The sequence below is a fragment of the Salvelinus alpinus genome, chromosome 23 (genome assembly GCF_045679555.1).
Source record: "Salvelinus alpinus chromosome 23, SLU_Salpinus.1, whole genome shotgun sequence".
In the NCBI taxonomy this organism is placed as follows: domain Eukaryota; kingdom Metazoa; phylum Chordata; class Actinopteri; order Salmoniformes; family Salmonidae; genus Salvelinus; species Salvelinus alpinus.
In genome coordinates, this window is record NC_092108.1 from 9,453,216 (window position 1) to 9,470,305 (window position 17,090).

Sequence of the window (17,090 nt, forward strand, 5' to 3'; positions counted from 1 at the left end):
TAAAATCATAATAGTCATCATAGTAGATTCGAGTATATATATATATCATACTTTTTGTTTCTACTTTACATACATTTTCATTATGTAGTTCTCAAAATCTGTAGGAGACAAACCAGATATATTAATCTATAGGTTTACCAAATGTTTAAAATGAGCAGTCGGATTAATAGTAAAATCTATATTAACAAAAGAGAATCTTATCAAAAGTAATGTGAGCGTTGCATTGTGTTTGGCAACTACTTTATATGAACATGTATTGCAATGTGAAAAAGTGACTGTTGTACTTAGTCAATTGAAAATGTTCTTAAGAGTTTTGAAACTGCCCTTTTGATCAGTTTAGAGTTTTGTACTACGTTGTGAAAATGTACCACATGTAAAAAATTGCACCAAAGAGATAAAACTCTCCAGTGTTATTCATTGTGTTGTCACCCACGTGGCAAAATGGTTTAATTATTTTTGTATTTTTAATTAATCTAATTGGTTGATCATGAGTCAGACCCTTCTCAGATTATTTTTTCTATTGTGTCTAATATCAAACAATATTTTCAGTATAATATGTAGGGGTCAATAAGACCTCAGTTAACTTATTTTAATACAACTTTGGTATCAATAACATTGTTATAAGACAAGTGTGCATTCCTAGGTGACATTGCTGTACAACATGGGGTTGACATGACAGCATTTATATGTTTGGTGTCCCAACAGACCCATGGCATTGTTAGGATGGAATTCCATTCAACTACCATAAACAATCACCATACTTTCAAGGGGGGGAAGGAATGTTTGCAAATAAATATTTCAAATTCAAAGCAGAAACTAAAACTGTATTTGACAGTCACAGCATTGAACAGGAGGGACAATTTATAAATGACTAATCTTTCACAATATTCATCAAAACACAGAGAACCCAACAACTGTTTTAATGGCCAAGCAAGTAATCTCATTGAACACGTATGGAAACAAACAGTAAAGACACACAAACAGTGAGGAAAATTCAGTGCGAAACAAATTGATGTAATGTGAACACAGTAGAATAACAATGAGCTGATCTGAATGACAAAGTGCCAGGTCTATGAGAAGGCATGTTGAGAAATCTGTTGCACTTTACAAACATTCAGTGGTACAAGAATCAATTTATTTCCAAACGATGACAAACAGTGACTTTGTGAATCACTTCAGAGCGGAGAACATCTTGGTGTTTTAAGTTGATTCGGGACAAAAATGGCAGAGCAGATGACAAGGGGAATATAGCAATGTTATACGGTACAAAAGTAAATTAACTGCTGTTGGACATAAAGACACTGAACATACTACACAATTAAGCATGACATATTGGATTGGGAGGACCTATGAATGTCATATCTGGATAAGGGAAACAAAATCCACCTAAAAACATACAAGCTGATGTGTGAATCACTAAGTCCAATATCACCCCAATCTGTAGCCCAAATGGCACTCTATCACCTAATATATATAGTGCATTACATTTAACCAGGGGTCCTGGTCAAAAGTGCACTATATCAGAGATAGGTGCCATTTGGGATACACACTTCAGTCAAGCTTGTAACTCTCAATGGACCCATTGACTTCTCAGGGGATGGATGCATAGCAGCCATGATAACTCCCTGGTTAGTAGAGCCAGAGTGGGAAACACACCCTAAATCACAAGTCAACCCCTAGCTCCTACCCCATTAGGTACTTGTGTAGATCTCAGAGGATTGGATAATTGGCAGATCCATTTTGCCCTCTGTTGGAATTGTAGCCAAATTGTGGACATCCTTCCCCAATCTCTCAGATCTACACCAGACACTAGGATGTAGTGGCTAGGGGTTGAATTGGGATTCAGACAGACACTCCGTGTCCAGGCCAGCCTATAGCTCATCTTTCTCTGGAGCCTCCTCTTCCTCAGTTCCTTCCTCTGGCGTCTCCTCCTCCTCCTCCTCCCCTTCCTCCTCCTCACCTTCCTCTTCTGCCTCAGTGGCTTGTTCTTTGTTTTTCTCATCCTCCTCTTTACGTTTCTTGTCATCTTCCTCCTGTTTCATTTTCTTCTCTGGCTCCTGTGACGGGTATAAAGAGGGGTGGTAACAGTAGATGGACAGGTATTGACAGTGAACTGGAAGCCTTATTGTGGTAGGTGGCATGTTCACCATTTCTGCTCAAGCCCAGCACTAGGACACCCGATTCAACTAACCAAGGAGTTGATTGCTTGATGAATTGAAACAGGTGTGTTAATATTGGGAATGTACAATACACATGTGAGTGACAAATAGGTAACAGACTCATAGGAGAATAGAGGACCAGCCAGTTCAACACAGTATAGTTATTACATACCTTAGTAACACCCCATGTCTCAGCTCCAAACTCCTCTGCTTCCTTCACATCATCTGAGACCAGGAAGTTGTCAAAGATTGTGCCAGATTTCACCTGAAAAGAAACTCATGATGTTGGTGTCTTATCTACATTGATAAAATCAAATAAAAAGCTATTTATTTTTCACGTGACCAGGAAAAGGCCCTACTATCTACAATTAGCATTACTGTAGATAGTCATAAGGCCATAGGGGTATAGTACAAAGGAAGCGAGATCTACTCCGGGTCTCCTAAAGCTAACCAGCTTCAGTTAGCTTAGCTTACTACAAAGCAGCTTCAAATGGGGTTCGCCAGCTAACATTGATAAACAACCAGAACCAATCTTCAGGGTCATTAATAAAAGCTAAACTTCAATGTGTGTTTTTGATTGTCGAGTATGCTATATCATTCCCATTTCAAGCTCATCTTTTTATATATTTAGGCACGTTAGCTGGCCAGCTCATTGACCCTGCTTTGTAGTAAGCAAACTGAAGTCAGCTAGCGTCGAAGACCCTTAGTAGTATACCCCTCAGGAGTTTCTTGGCAAGGTCACATGTTTAGGTAAAACGTCAGGGTAAAAATATGAGTTTCTCACCGGTGTCCAATATTAAAATGCATACATTTTATTAAATAAATCATATTAGAAATATGTAGCATCTATGCATAATGTATTATGTTATATTTAAAATTCTGTGGTGTCCAGTCTCACCTGCCACAGATCCAGGCCCAGGACACTGATGTCATCAAACTTGTAGATGGTAGAGTCAGCGGCGTACTCTGGGTTATCGATCTCAGGATGGACCCAGGCTCCTTTGTAGTTAGGGTTGTCAATCTGCTTGGGCTTCCACTCTCCCTGCAGACACAAAGCATGGATGTTGCTTTAGCCATTGTTTTTAAAAGCCTTAGGCGCATTCTCCCTGCACCTTAGCCCAGGGCTAAGGAAGACTTTAGCCTGTGGCTAAGCGAATGTTCACCCATGCACATTTTAGAAGTGGGCTAGTTGGCCCTGTTCCGGAGCACGGTTAGCGCCGACTTTTCGGAGTTAGCCCCAGAAACACGGTGCCAAAATAGCCAGTGTGAAACAGGGTCAAGAACAATGCCTTGTAACATTGGTCGCACGTCAGAGATAAAAAGGTAGTCTAGCAGTTAGCGGTTCAAATCCCCGAGCCAACTAGGTGAAAAATATGTTAATGTGCCCTTGAGCAAGGCACTTAACCCTAATTGCTCCTGTAAGTTGCTCTGGAGAAGTGTATCTACCAAATGACTAAAATGCTAAATACAAATTTTGGTCGCTTGTCCGTTATCCCAGGGCTTTGGAATACGTGTGAATACTTACCCCAGTGTAAAAAAATGCTCGTGTGAACACAGGCTAAGCTAGCCTGGGGCTAAGAACAATGCAGAGTGATAATGTCTAAAGAGTCTTCCTCAACTTGTGCCAGTTGCACAAAGGTTAAGTCCTAGCCAGTTTTAAGCCTTTTCTTTTTTTATGGTCAGAGGCCAGTTTTGCAACAAACGGTCCAAATTGTGTGGCATTATTTCAGGAAACAACCTCCTCCATTCCACTTCACAAAAACTGAATGGCAACAAAAGCTGTTGCAATGTTGCTAGAACTTCCCTTTCAAGAATAACATGTTTCTCACAACGTTGCGGTCTTGAATGGCACTCTGGCTAAGCACATCTCATTGACAAATTAGCTGAAAACACACTCCTCTTGGTTCAGTTTGATAACAACACCCCCCCACCCCCCCTAAGCTGATATTAGTTGAGAAACACTGTCCTTGTGTACCATCCATTACACATTTTTGTCCTAGAACCACACTAACAAATCTGAGTCAAACTACTTATAGCAAGCCTTTGATTAGTTGAATTAGGTACACTTGTGCTGGGCTTGTAGACTGGAGTTGAGTAACACTGGTATAGTGTGATCACTGATCACCGCCCCAGCCTAGTTTAACACAAACCTTGTACTCTGGGTTGGTGATCACAGGTGGCTCCCACTCTCCATCCATGTCCACGTCCCAGTCGTCAGGCTTCTTGGCATCAGGGTCAGGGATGTTCTCAGCCACATCCCAGTCCTGGAAGAATACAATACAGTCATTTACTACTACAGTATAGCTTACTGTACCAATCCTAGAAACATAGCTCACAATATAAAAATCGCTTCCTGCTATGGCACGTCGAGGTCAACCTCACTATATCATGGTAAAACCAATAATATATGACTTAGACGAAAATAGGTGTAGGTACTCTGGTCACTGGTACCGCTTATATTTAAGAGCAGGAGCTCCACAATACGTTTAAGTTAATAGTCTATCAGAGGAACAGGAAGTCAAACAGTGAAACATCTGAGGAGGTGCTGCTACTCGCTCCTCCCGAGTGTCACAGCGGTCTAAGGCACTGCATCTCAGTGCTAGAGGCGTCACTACAGACCCGGGTTAGATTCCAGGCTGTATCACAACCGGCCGTGATTGGGAGTCCTGTAGGGCGGTGCACAATTGGCCCAGTGTCGTACGGGTTTGGCCAGGGGGTAGGCCATCATTGTAAAATAAGAATTTGTTCTTAACTTCTTATGGCTGCAGGGGCAGTATTGAGTAGCTTGGATGAAAGGTGCACAGAGGTGCCCAGAGTAAACGGCCTGCTCCTCAGTCATAGTTGCTAATATATGCATATTATTATTACTATTGGATAGGAAAAAACTCTGAAGTTTCTAAAACTGTTTGAATTATGTCTGAGTATAACAGAACTCATATGGCAGGCAAAAACCTGAGAAGAAATCCAACCAGGAAGTGAGAAATCTGAGGTTGGTCGATTTTCAACTCATCGCCTATTGAAAACACTGTAGGATATGTATCTGTTTGCACTTCCTACGGCTTCCACTAGATGTCAACAGTCTGTAGAACGTTGAATGAAGCTTCTACTGTGATGTTGAGCCGGATGGGAGCTGTTTGAGTCAGTGGTCTGGCAGAGAGCCAGGTCCTGGTCATGCGCATTCCACATGATATTGACTTGCGTTCCATTACTTCGATAGACAAAGGAATTCTCCGGTTGGAACGTTATTGAATATTTATGATAACATCTTAAAGATTGATTCTATACTTAGTTTGACCTGTAATATAACTTTTAGAAGTTGTCGTCCGACGTTCACCTGGACCTGCACGAGCGTTTGGACATGTGTACTAAACACGCTAACAAAAGTAGCTACTTGGACATAAATGGACATTACCGAACAAAACTAACATTTCTTGTGGAAGTGGGAGTCCTGGGAGTGCATTCCGACGAAGATCAGCAAAGGTAAGTGAAGATTTATAATGCTTTTTATGAGTTTTGTTGACTGCACAATTTGGCGGGTAACTATGGTTTACTTTTGTGGCTGAACGCTGTTCTCAGATTATTGAATATTCTGCTTTTGCCGAAAAGATTTTTGAAATCTGACACAGCGGTTGCATTAAGAACAAGTGTATCTTTAATTATATGTAAAACATGTATCTTTCAAAGTTTATGATGAGTATTTCTGTTATTTGACGTGGCTCTCTGCAATTTCTCCGGATATTTTGGAGGCATTTCTGAACATGGCGCCAATGTAAACTGAGGTTTTTGGATACAAATATGAACTTAATCGAACAAAACATATATGTATTGTGTAACATGAAGTCCTATGAGTGTCATCTGATGAAGATCAAAGGTTAGTGATTCATTTTCTCTATTTCTGCTTTTTGTGACTCCCGTCTTTGGCTGTAAAAATAGCTGTGTTTTTCTGTGATTTTGCGGTGACCTAACAATCGTTTGTGGTGCTTTCACTGAAAAGCCTTTTTGAAATCGGACACTTGTGGGATTAACAAGATTACCTTTAAAATGGTATAAGATACATGTATGTTTGAGGAATTTTAATGAGATTTGTTTTTTGAATTTGGCGCCCTGCACTTTCACTGGCTGTTGTCATATCATCCCGTTAACTTCTTAGGGCTGCAATCCCGTTAACTGACTTGCCTAGTTAAATAAAATAAACTCCGCTCAGCTCCTGCACTGACTATAGTAATAATGAGGCATCTGTTCTCTACTTTCTTTTACTGGGTGTATTTTACAGTAAAGTGTCTTCATATGACCTAAATGCAGTTTAACTTCTTATGGCTGGGGGCAGAATTGAGTAGCTTGGATGAATAAGGTGCCCAGAGTAAACTGCCTGCTACTCAGTCCCAGAAGCTAAGATGTGCATATTATTAGTAGATTTGGATAGAAAACACTCTGAAGTGTCTAAAACTGTTTGAATGATGTCTGTGAGTATAACAGAACTCATATGGCAGGCAAAAATCCAACCAGGAAGTGGGAAATCTGAGGCTTGTAGGTTTGCCTATCCAATATACAGTGTCTTTGGGGTCATATTGCACTTCCTCAGGCTTCCACTAGATGTCAACAGTCTTTAGAACCTTGTTTGATGCTTCTACTGTGAGGAATGAGGGAAGGAGAGCTCTTTGAGTCAGGTGTCTGGCATGAGCTGGTCACGCCCTCTCCCGTGAGAGCGACCTGCGTTCCATCGCATTTCTGAAGACAAAGGAATTCTCCGGTTGAAAGATTATTGAAGATTTGTTAAAAACATCCTAAAGATTGATTCTATACATCGTTTGACATGTTTCTACGAACTGTAATGGAATTTCTTTACTTTGTCTGACCTGCGCATCATCAATTTGGAACTAAGCGCAAACAAAAAGGATGTATTTGGACATAAATTATGGACGTTATTGAACAAAACAAACATTTATTGTGGAACTGGGATTTCTGGGAGTGCATTCTGATGAAGATCAAAGGTAAGTGAATATTTATAATACTATTTCTGACTTCTGTTGACTCCACAACATGGCGGATATCTGTATGGCTTGTTTGGGCTCTGAGCGCTGTACTCAGATTATAGCATGGTGTGCTTTTTCCGTAAAGTTTTTGAAATCTGACACAGCAGTTGCATTAAGGAGAAGTTTATCTAAAGTTCCATGTATAATACTTGTATCTTTTATCAATGTTTATTATGAGTATTTCTGTAAATTGATGTGGCTCTCTGCAAAAATCACCAGATGTTTTGGAGGCAAAACATTATTGAACATAACGCGCCAATGTAAACTAAGATTTTTGGATATAAATATGAACTTTATCGAACAAAACATACATGTATTGTGTAACATGAAGTCCTATGAGTGTCATCTGATGAAGATCATCAAAGGTTAGTGATCAATTTTATCTCTATTTCTGCTTTTTGTGACTCCTCTCTTTGGCTGGAAAAATGGCTTTTCTGTGACTAGGTACTGACCTAACATAATCGTTTGGTGTGCTTTCGTTCTAAAGCCTTTTTGAAATCGGACACTGTGGCTGGATTTACAACAAGTTTATCTTTAAAATGGTGTAAAATAATATGTTTGAGGAATTTTTATTATGAGATTTCTGTTGTTTGAATTTGGCTCCCTGCACTTTCACTGGCTGTTGTCAAGTCGATCCCGTTAACGGGATCTCAGCCATAAGAAGTTAAATAAAAGTTTGATTTGAATAGGCTGAATAGGGAATACGTGGTGTTTAAAGACAGCGGTTGTGTTTAAAGACAGCGGTTGTACCTCTGGCTTGGTGTCTTCAGCATCGTCCATCTTGGGGCGGTCGTCCCAGTCCTCGGGCTTCTTGGCCTCGGGGTCCTTGATGGTCTTAGCCGGCAGGAAGTCCCAGTCCTCCTCCAGAGTGCCTGACTCAACCTTCTCGTTATCGATCTTCACCTCGTAGGTGTGGTTTGGGTTCAGGATCAGTGTGTACAGGTGGGTCAGCTCGTCATCCTGAAGAGGGGGAGAGATCGCTTAGGTTAAAGTAGGTGTGTGTGTGAGAGAGTGAGTGAGACAGAAGGTAATCAGAGAACAGAACTCAAAACGTGAGCACCTTACCTTGCACTTGACTTCCTTCTTGATGAGGTGATTCTTGCCCTTGTAGTTGAAGATAACGTGGACCTTCTTGGTGCTGTAGCCACAGATGTCAGGGCCTGTACAGGTCGCAGGACAGAGTATGATCAAATAAGCACTAGATGTCGACTGATTAATTAGGGCCGATTTCAAGTTGTCATAACAATCGGTATTTTTGGACGCCGATTACAATGCATTCCAATAGGAAACTGCGTGGCAGGCTGACCACCTGTTAAGTGAGTGCAGCAAGGAGCCAAGGTAAGTTGCTAGCATTAAACTTATCTTATAAAAAAACAAACTACACATGGGTGATGAGATTACTAGGTTAACTAGCTTGTCCTGCGTTGCATATAATCAATGCAATGCCTGTTAATTTATCATAGAATCACAGCCTACTTCGCCAAACAGGTGATTTAACAAAAGCGCAATCGTTGCACTAATGTACCTAACCATAAACATCAATGTCTTTCTATTAGAACATCCAATAGTCAAGGTATATGAAATACAAATGGTATAGAGAGAAATAGTCAACGTGTCATAATTCCTATAATAACTACAACCTAAAACTTCTTAACTGGGAATACTGAACCACCAGCTTTCATATGTTCTGAGCAAGGAACTTAAACGTTAGCCTTTTTACATGGCACATATTGTACTTTTACTTTCTTCTCCAACACTGTGTTTTTGCATTATTTAAACCAAACTGAGCATGTTTCATTATTTATGAGACTAAACAGATTTTATTTTTGTATTATATTAAGTTAAAATAAAAGTGTTCATTCAGTATTGTTGTAATTGTCATTATTACAAATATACACACATTTAAATAAATAAAAAATAATAATGAAATCGGTATCGGCTTTTTTTGGTCCTCCAATAAATCGGTATCAGCGTTGAAAAATCACAATCAGTCGACCTCCACCAGAGACCTTCCATCCAATCACCACAAAGTTTTTCAATATAATTGAGTCATCGTCACACACACACCAGTCCTGATGTTCCTGCCCACGTTATTAGACTAGGAAATAAACCTACTCATAGATTACAATAAGGACCCAGAGTTTTCCCTGGTCATGTCACAACGTGTTCAATTTAGGAAAAACTCCTGTGTGTATTCACTAACCAAATGGAACAAAAACAGGGAGGGACCTACCTGAATTTGTATAATATAAAAACTTGTGTTTGTTGCAAAATGTTTGCCTACAATTTTCTATGATGTGCGCTAATGAAAACACCCCAGTGCACTGCCCATAAGACCAGACAGAGTACCCACCGAACATAATATAGTACTGGGAGTCTCCGTGCATCTCAGCCTGGTCAAGGGTGGAGGGGAACACCTTGACATAACCGCCACCACAGTCAATTTTCTGCTCGTGTTTCACAGTGAACTGGATCACCAGAGTCTTTCCCTCGTTGCTGAAGGGTTCGAAGCGGGCCGACGCGGCATAGAAACGGGCGTCCTGGCTGGTCTGTAGACCTGGGGACACAGCCAGAGTGATGCATGGTGAACACTGATGAATACTCACTGTATAACAGTCATAAATGACTGACAACACCATAGTCACAAATCACAATACACCCCCAACAGCCATTATCAGTATCTCAGTTAACAGAACATGTTTAAGACCCCAGCCATACAGCAGGCTGCAGGTTTGTGGTAAATTCCATCAATCCAGGAAGTAAACCGAAAAGCTACAACCAGTGTAGGAATTTTCGTTCACTTCCTGAAATGACCCCAACCCTGGTAGGCAGCACTGACCCAGGAGACAAAGAAACTGACCCAGTAAGGTCATCGACCCAGGAGGCAATAATCAACTAACCTTTGTCCTTCTCAGCATCGCCATAGAAGTTACCAGCTGTCAGTTTCCACTCTCCGTAATCTGCCTTGTGCTTAGAGTCCAGCCAGCGAGTCTTCCAGGCATCTGCAGAAAGATACACCAACCAATGAACAGTCAGAATCGTAAAAAAATGAAGACCAGTCACTGATATCACCTTACAGTGTAAAATATGGCATAAGGCCTTCTCCATCTCAAACACAGTAATTTTACAGTCTGGACACCATCTGATAAGGGCAAAAACAGTAATTTCAATTTTAATTAAAACAAAAAGGTGTCACTAGCCACTTCTCAGATGACATAGACAAAAACAAATGGCTTGATGATTAGGTATGGTCAGTCAAATGTTACAAATGGAATTCATGATTATGGCTGAATAGACCAGTGTAGCCTAACTAACGTGACTGTAGTTAGCTAACTAAGTCTGCAAATGTTGCATTGTCAAAGCTAACTTTCTTTCAATAGGTAGCAATATAGCTAGCATTAACATGAAAGTAATGAATTTGAAACAAAATCTGCAGTATGCAGTTATATTGAAGAGAAGGAGGCAGTGTGACAACACATTTCTAGGTCCATCTTTGAAACTCGTGCATGGCCTAAGTAGGCTAACTAGCTAACGTTTCCAGACGAGGGTGGAACGTCAGAAATAAAACGAACTTACCTCCATCAAGGAATTGTTCTTGGAAGTAAACGGTAGAATGAACAGAAAATATGGACAGAATTATCGCGAATGATCCCAAGACCTGCATTTTGACCGCCTAAAGCTTAAACGTTGTCCTCAAAAGAGACTCTTCCAGGAAATGTCTTGTGATTTCATTGAATGACAAGGAAGGGAAAGCAATTTCGGAGTTGCTCGAGTGAACAGATGTCTGCCTCTCATTGGTTCAAACGCTATCAGCCTTAACCAATCAGATGAGCCCACGAAACACACGCTCGGTCATTCCTCTTCCGGTGAACTAAATTCCGCTGAACCAGTGGTAAATTGTTTTGATTTGATAGTACAGAGTTTATGTCAAAATTTACTTTTCATAGCAGGTTAGGATAACTTATGCAGCAGGTTAGGATAATTAACGTAGCAGCTTAGGAAAAGGGTTAGGGTTAGCTCAAATACAAAATTGCCTAACTTTTAAAATCGATTTCATGGTCAGATTGAGCCTTATTCTACAATGTATAAAATAGTAAAAAATAAAGAAAATACTTGAATGAGTAGGTGTGTCCAAACTTTTGACTGGTACTGTATGTATGTATGTACATTACCAGTCAAAAGTTTGGACACACCTACTCATTCCAGGTGTTTTCTTTATTTTTTACTATTTTATACATTGTAGTTTAACAGTGAAGACATCAACACTGTGAAATCACACATGGAATCATGTAGTAACCAAAAAAGTTTTAAACAAATCCAAATATATATTATATTTGAGATTCTTCAAAGTAGCCAATGTTTGCCTTGACAGCTTTGCACACGCTTGGCATTCTCTCAACCAGCCTCATGAGGTAGTAACCTGAAATGCATTTCAATTAACAGGTGTGCCTTGCTAAAAGTTTATTTGTGGAATTTCTTTCCTTCTTAATGCGTTTGAGCCAATCAGTTGTGTTGTGACAAGGTAGGGGTTGTATACAGAATATAGCCCTATTTAGTAAAAGGCCAAGTCCATATTATGTCAAGAACAGCTCAAATAAGTAAACAGAAACGACAGTCCATCATTACTTTAGGACATGAAGGGAAGTCAATCCGAAAAATGTCAAGAACTTTGAAAGTTTCTTCAAGTGCAGTCGCAAAAACCATCAAGCACTGTGATGAAACTGGCTCTCATGAGGACTGCCACAGGAAAGGAAGACCCAGGGTTACCTCTGCTGCAGAGGATAAGTTCATTAGAGTTACCAGCCTCAGATTGCAGCCGGAATAAATGTTTCACAGAGTTCAAGTAACATACACATCTCAACATCAACTATTCGGAGGAGACTGCATGAATCAGACTTTCATGGTCGATTTGCTGCAAAGAAACCACTATTAAAGGACACCAATAATAAGAAGAGACTTGCTTGGGCCAAGAAACACGAGCAATGTACATGAGACTGGTGGAAATCTGTCCTTCGGTCTGATGAGTCCAAATGTGAGATTTCTCGTTCCAACCGCCGTGTCTTTGTGAGACGCAGAGTAGGTGGACGGATGATCTCCGCATGTGTGGTTCCCACCGTGAAGCATGGAGGAGGAGGTGTGATGGTGTGGGGGTGCTTTGCTGGTGACACTGTGATTTATTTAGAATTCAAGGCACACTTAACAGGCATGGCTACCACAGCATTCTGCAGCGATACGCCATCCCATCTGGTTTGCGCTTAGTGGGACTATGATTTGTTTTTCAACCGGACAATGACCCAACACACCTCCGGGCTGTGTAAGGGCTATTTGACCAAGAAGGAGAGTGATGGAGTGCTGCATCCGATGACCTGGCCTCCAGTATCACTCAACCTCAACCCATTTGAGATGGTTTGGGATGAGTTGGACCACAGAGTGAAGGAAAAGCAGCCAACATGTGCTCAGCATATATGAGAACTCCTTCAAGACTGTTGGAAAAGCATTCCAGGTGAAGCTGGTTGAGAGAATGCCAAGAGTGTGCAAAGCTGTCATCAAGGCAAAGGGTGGCTACTTAGAAGAATCTCAAATATGTTTAACACTTTATTGGTTACTACATGATTCCATATGTGTTATTTCATAGTGTTGATGTCTTCACTATTATTCTATAATGTAGAAAATAACCTTTAGCTCAATGCGAATGTTGCCTGTAATCCATGGCTTCTGGTTGGGGTATGTACGTACAGTCACTGTGGGGACATATGCACATATTGATAAAGCCAGTGACTGATGTGGTGTACTCCTCAATGCCATCGGAAGAATCCTGGAACATATTCCAGTTGTGCTAGCAAAACAGTCCTGCAGTTTAGCATCTGCTTCATCTGACCACTTTTTTATAGACCGAGTCACTGATGCTTCCTGCTTAAATTTTTGCTTGTAAGCAGGAATCAGGAGGATAGAATTATGTTCAGATTTGCCAAATGGAGGACAAGGGAGAGCTTTGTACGCATCTCTGTGTGTGGAGTAAAGGTGGTCGAGATTTTTTCCCCCTCTGGTTGCACATTTAACATGCTGATAGAAATTAGGTAAAACTAATTTAAGTTTTCCTGCACTAAAGTCCATGGCCACTAGGAGCGTCGCCTCTGGATGAGCATTTTCCTGTTTGCTTATGGTGGTATACAGCTCATTGAGTGCGGTTTTAGTGCCAGCATCGGTCTGTGGTGGTATGCAGACAGATACGAAAAATACATGAGAAAACTCTCTAGGTAGATAGTGTGGTCTACAGCTTATCATGAGATACTCTACCTCAGGCAAGCAAAACCTTGAGACATCCTTAGTTATCGTGCACCAGCTGTTGTTTACATATATGCATAGGCCCCCGCCCCGTGTCTTACCAGAGGCTGCTGTTCTATCCTGCCGTATGAATGTATAAGCTGCCAGCTGTATGTTCTTAATTTCGTCGTTCAGCCACGACTCAGTGAAACATAAGATATTACAGTTTTTAATGTCCCGTTGGTAGGATATATGTGCTTTAAGTTCGTCCCAATTATTTTCCAGCAATTGAACGTTAGCTAGTTGGACAGAAGGCATAGGCAGATTAGCCACTCATCACCTGATCCTCACAAGGCACCCTGATCTTTTCGCCAAAATCTGTTTCCTTCTCCAGCGAATGACTTGGATCTGGGCCTGGTCGGGAGTCTGTAGTATATCCCTCCCTTCCGACTCATTGAAGAAAATCTATTCGTCTAATCGCAGGGGAGTAATCGCAGTCCTGATGTCCAGAAGCTCTTTTCAGTCATAAGAGACGGTAGCAGCAACATTATGTACAAAACAAGTTACGAACAATGCGAAAAAACAAACAAAATAGCATGGTTGGTTAAGAGCCGATAAGATGGCAGCCATCCCCTCCGGCGCCATCATTCATCTTGTCTATATAAGGTCCCACAGTTGACAGTGCATGCCAGACCAAAAACCAAGCCATGAGGTTAAGGGAATTGTCCGTTGAGCTCCGAGACAGGATTGTGTCGAGGCACAGATCTGGGGAAGGGTACAGCACCAAAAAATGTCTGCAGCATTGAAGGTCCCTAAGAACACTGTGGCCTCCATCATTCTGAAATTGAAGTTTGGAATCACCAAGACTCTTCTTAGAGCTGGCCGCCCGGCCGAACTGAGCAATCGGGGGAGACGGGCCTTGGTCAGGGAGGTGACCAAGAACCGATGGTCACTCTCACAGAGTTCCTCTGTGGAGATGGGAGAACCTTCCAGAAGGACAAGCATCTCTGCAGCACTCCACCATTCAGGCCTTTATGGCCAGACGGAAGCCACTTTTCAGTAAAATGCACATAACAGCCCACTTGGAGTTTGCCAAAAGGCACCTGAATACTCTCAGACCATGAGAAACGAGATTCTCTGGTCTGATGAAACCAAGATGGAACTCTTTGGCCTGAATGCCAAGCATCACGTCTGGAGGAAACCTGGCACCATCCCTACGGTAAAGCATGGTGGTGGCATGATGCTGTGGGGATCTTTTTTAGCGGCAGGGACTGGGAGACTAGTTAGGATTGAGGCAAAGATGAACGGAGCAAAGTACAGGGAGATCCTTGATGAAAACCTGCTCCAGAGCGCTCATGGCCTCAGACTGGGGTTAAGGTTCACCTTCCAACAGGACAATGACCCTAAGCACACAGCCAAGACAACGCGGGAGTGGCTTCGGGACAAGTCTCTGAATGTCCTTGAGTGGCCCAGCCAGAGCCCGGACTTGAACCCGATCAAACATCTCTGGAGAAACCTGAAAATAGCTGTGCACCGACACTCCCCATCCAACCTGACAGAGCTTAAGCGGATCAGCAGAGAAGAATGGGAGAAACTCCCCAAATACAAGTGTGCCAAGCTTGTAGTGTCATACGGAAGAAGACTCGAGGCTGTAATCACTGCCAAAGGTGCTTCAAAGTACTGAGTTAAAGGGTCTGAATACTTATGTAAATGTGATATTTCCTTTTTTTATGCATTTCCCCCCAATACATTTTTATTTATTTTTTGCTTAGTCATTATGGGGTATTGTGTGTAGATTAATGAGGGTGAAAAAAAACAACTTAATCACTTTTAGAATAATTCTGTAACGTAACAAAATGTGGAAAAGTCAAGGGGTTGGAATACCTTCAGAATGCGCTGTATATGTAGCAAAAGGGGTGTAGAACCATTGCTTTACTATTGTCACTGGGTTATAATATCTTTGTTTTCAAATGAATGTAGCCAACAGTACAAGTTTTTGTAAACTGGGGGGGAAAATGTACAAGCATCCTTGATGGTGTTAGATTTTTCCCTCAATCTGTCTGTGTGTGTTCCTCTCTGACTGACACAGTGAACATCTCCACAGAAGAAACTGGCGCCAGGCATCAAATCGCAAATTACGTCAACGCTAACGTTCAGAGCCCCAGAACCAGTGAGTGTCTCTTTGAAAAGCATTCTTAATCAGACCACATTAATAACGCTCCTCTTCCTTATTATTTCCAGCGTGGAACACGTCCTCTGTCAGACCACTGAGCCCAGGGCCTCGTACCGCCAAGCACAACACAACATCATTAATGTGGCTGGTTAATTAATGAGTGGTATAGTAGTTACAGGTGTTCTGTTCTGGTATCTTTCCACATTGTGACTTAGGGGCTACATGGGGAATTGGGATGGCGGTGGCTAGTTTAAATAAATCACAAAGTATCGATTGCATTCACTCCCTTGTCCATAGATTGTTTTCAAGGTGAGAAAACAAATATCTAAATATGAAGAATGGCGGAGCTATCTCTTTAATGTTGGGCAAGTACCAACCGCCCCCCTGTGGTGAAAGGAATGTACTACATTCAAACAGGTGGTTAAGCCATAGTTGGATCTCAGTTTGATATAATAAAATCAATAAATAACTCATCACCCATAACTCTACTTTGACAAGTTACTGACCTAGAAGGGACCTTCCATCTGTCCTCCTGAACTATGGGGAGATCACACACACACACACACACATTACTCCGCTACAGTGACCCACACATGGTATAGCCCCCCCCCCCCCCCCCATGCCTCCTGACACCCCTGGGGAGGCCTGATGGAGTGGAGCTTCATCTGCCTAACAGGCTGGCAGGTCTCCATGCACCAGGCTGCAGAGACACAAAAGCTCGCTGCTCCCTCTCAGCCCTAATCCCCAACCAGTCCCTTCCTGCCAGGGCTGACATGGTGCTATTGTCCAGCAGACACACTCATTACCAGCATCAAGTCATGTTCAGAGTAGTCTAGAGAGTTGTACATTTGAAAGGATAATATACAAGTTGCTGGGAGGAACTTCTGTCACACTGTTTCTAGTGTGTCTTTATTACAATCAATCAAAGAACATTGAATCTAAATACAACAAAAATAATGTCAAAATGTCAATAAATGAATTCAAGGTATAGCACAGAGCACAGCATAAAATGCATTACAAATGACTGAACAGAGAATCAACGTGAACAGTACACCGAGTTTACAAAACATTAAGAACACCTGCTTTTTCCATGACATAGACAGACCAGGTAAACCCAGGTGAAAGCTATGATCCCTTATCACCTTTTTTAAACCACTTTAATCAGTGTAGATGAAGGGGAGGAGACGGGTTAAAGATTTTTAAGCCTTGAGAGATGGATTGTGTATGTGTGCCATTCAAAGGGTGAATGGGCAAGACAAAACATTTACAGTTGAAGTCAGAAGTTTACATACACTTGGGGTGTATGGGGTCATTAACACTCGTTTTTCAACCACTCCACAAATTTCTTGTTAACAAACTATAGTTTTGGCAAGTCGGTTAGGACATCTACTTTGTGCATGACACAAGTAATTTTTCCAACAATTGTTTATAGACAAATTATTTAACTTAATCACAATTCCA

The 17,090-nt window shown here is 41.5% G+C and overlaps 1 protein-coding gene across 1 annotated transcript; it reads right to left on the minus strand.

The window, feature by feature from the left end:
* Positions 1–904: 904 nt before the first annotated feature.
* calr3b (calreticulin 3b) lies at positions 905–10,993 on the minus strand. Its single transcript, XM_071360889.1, has 9 exons — positions 10,769–10,993; positions 10,093–10,194; positions 9,546–9,749; positions 8,258–8,352; positions 7,943–8,152; positions 4,310–4,423; positions 3,058–3,201; positions 2,332–2,424; positions 905–2,057 (listed from the first exon to the last, which is right to left on the minus strand). Exons 1-9 carry the CDS (start codon positions 10,854–10,856, stop codon positions 1,872–1,874), a joined length of 1,236 nt encoding a protein of 411 aa, XP_071216990.1. The 5' UTR covers positions 10,857–10,993; the 3' UTR covers positions 905–1,871.
* Positions 10,994–17,090: the final 6,097 nt, after the last annotated feature.

What these genes read in the sequence shown, in the direction of transcription:
- calr3b (XM_071360889.1), bottom strand. Translation starts at nt 10,856, where the DNA reads ATGCAGGTCTTGGGATCATTCGCGATAATTCTGTCCATATTTTCTGTT. An exon ending in AGAAGGAAGTCAAGTGCAAG is followed by an intron (nt 8,153 to 8,257) that starts GTAAGGTGCTCA and finishes CCCCCTCTTCAG; the next exon opens with GATGACGAGCTGACCCACCT. An exon ending in AGACATGGGGTGTTACTAAG is followed by an intron (nt 2,058 to 2,331) that starts GTATGTAATAAC and finishes TACCCGTCACAG; the next exon opens with GAGCCAGAGAAGAAAATGAA.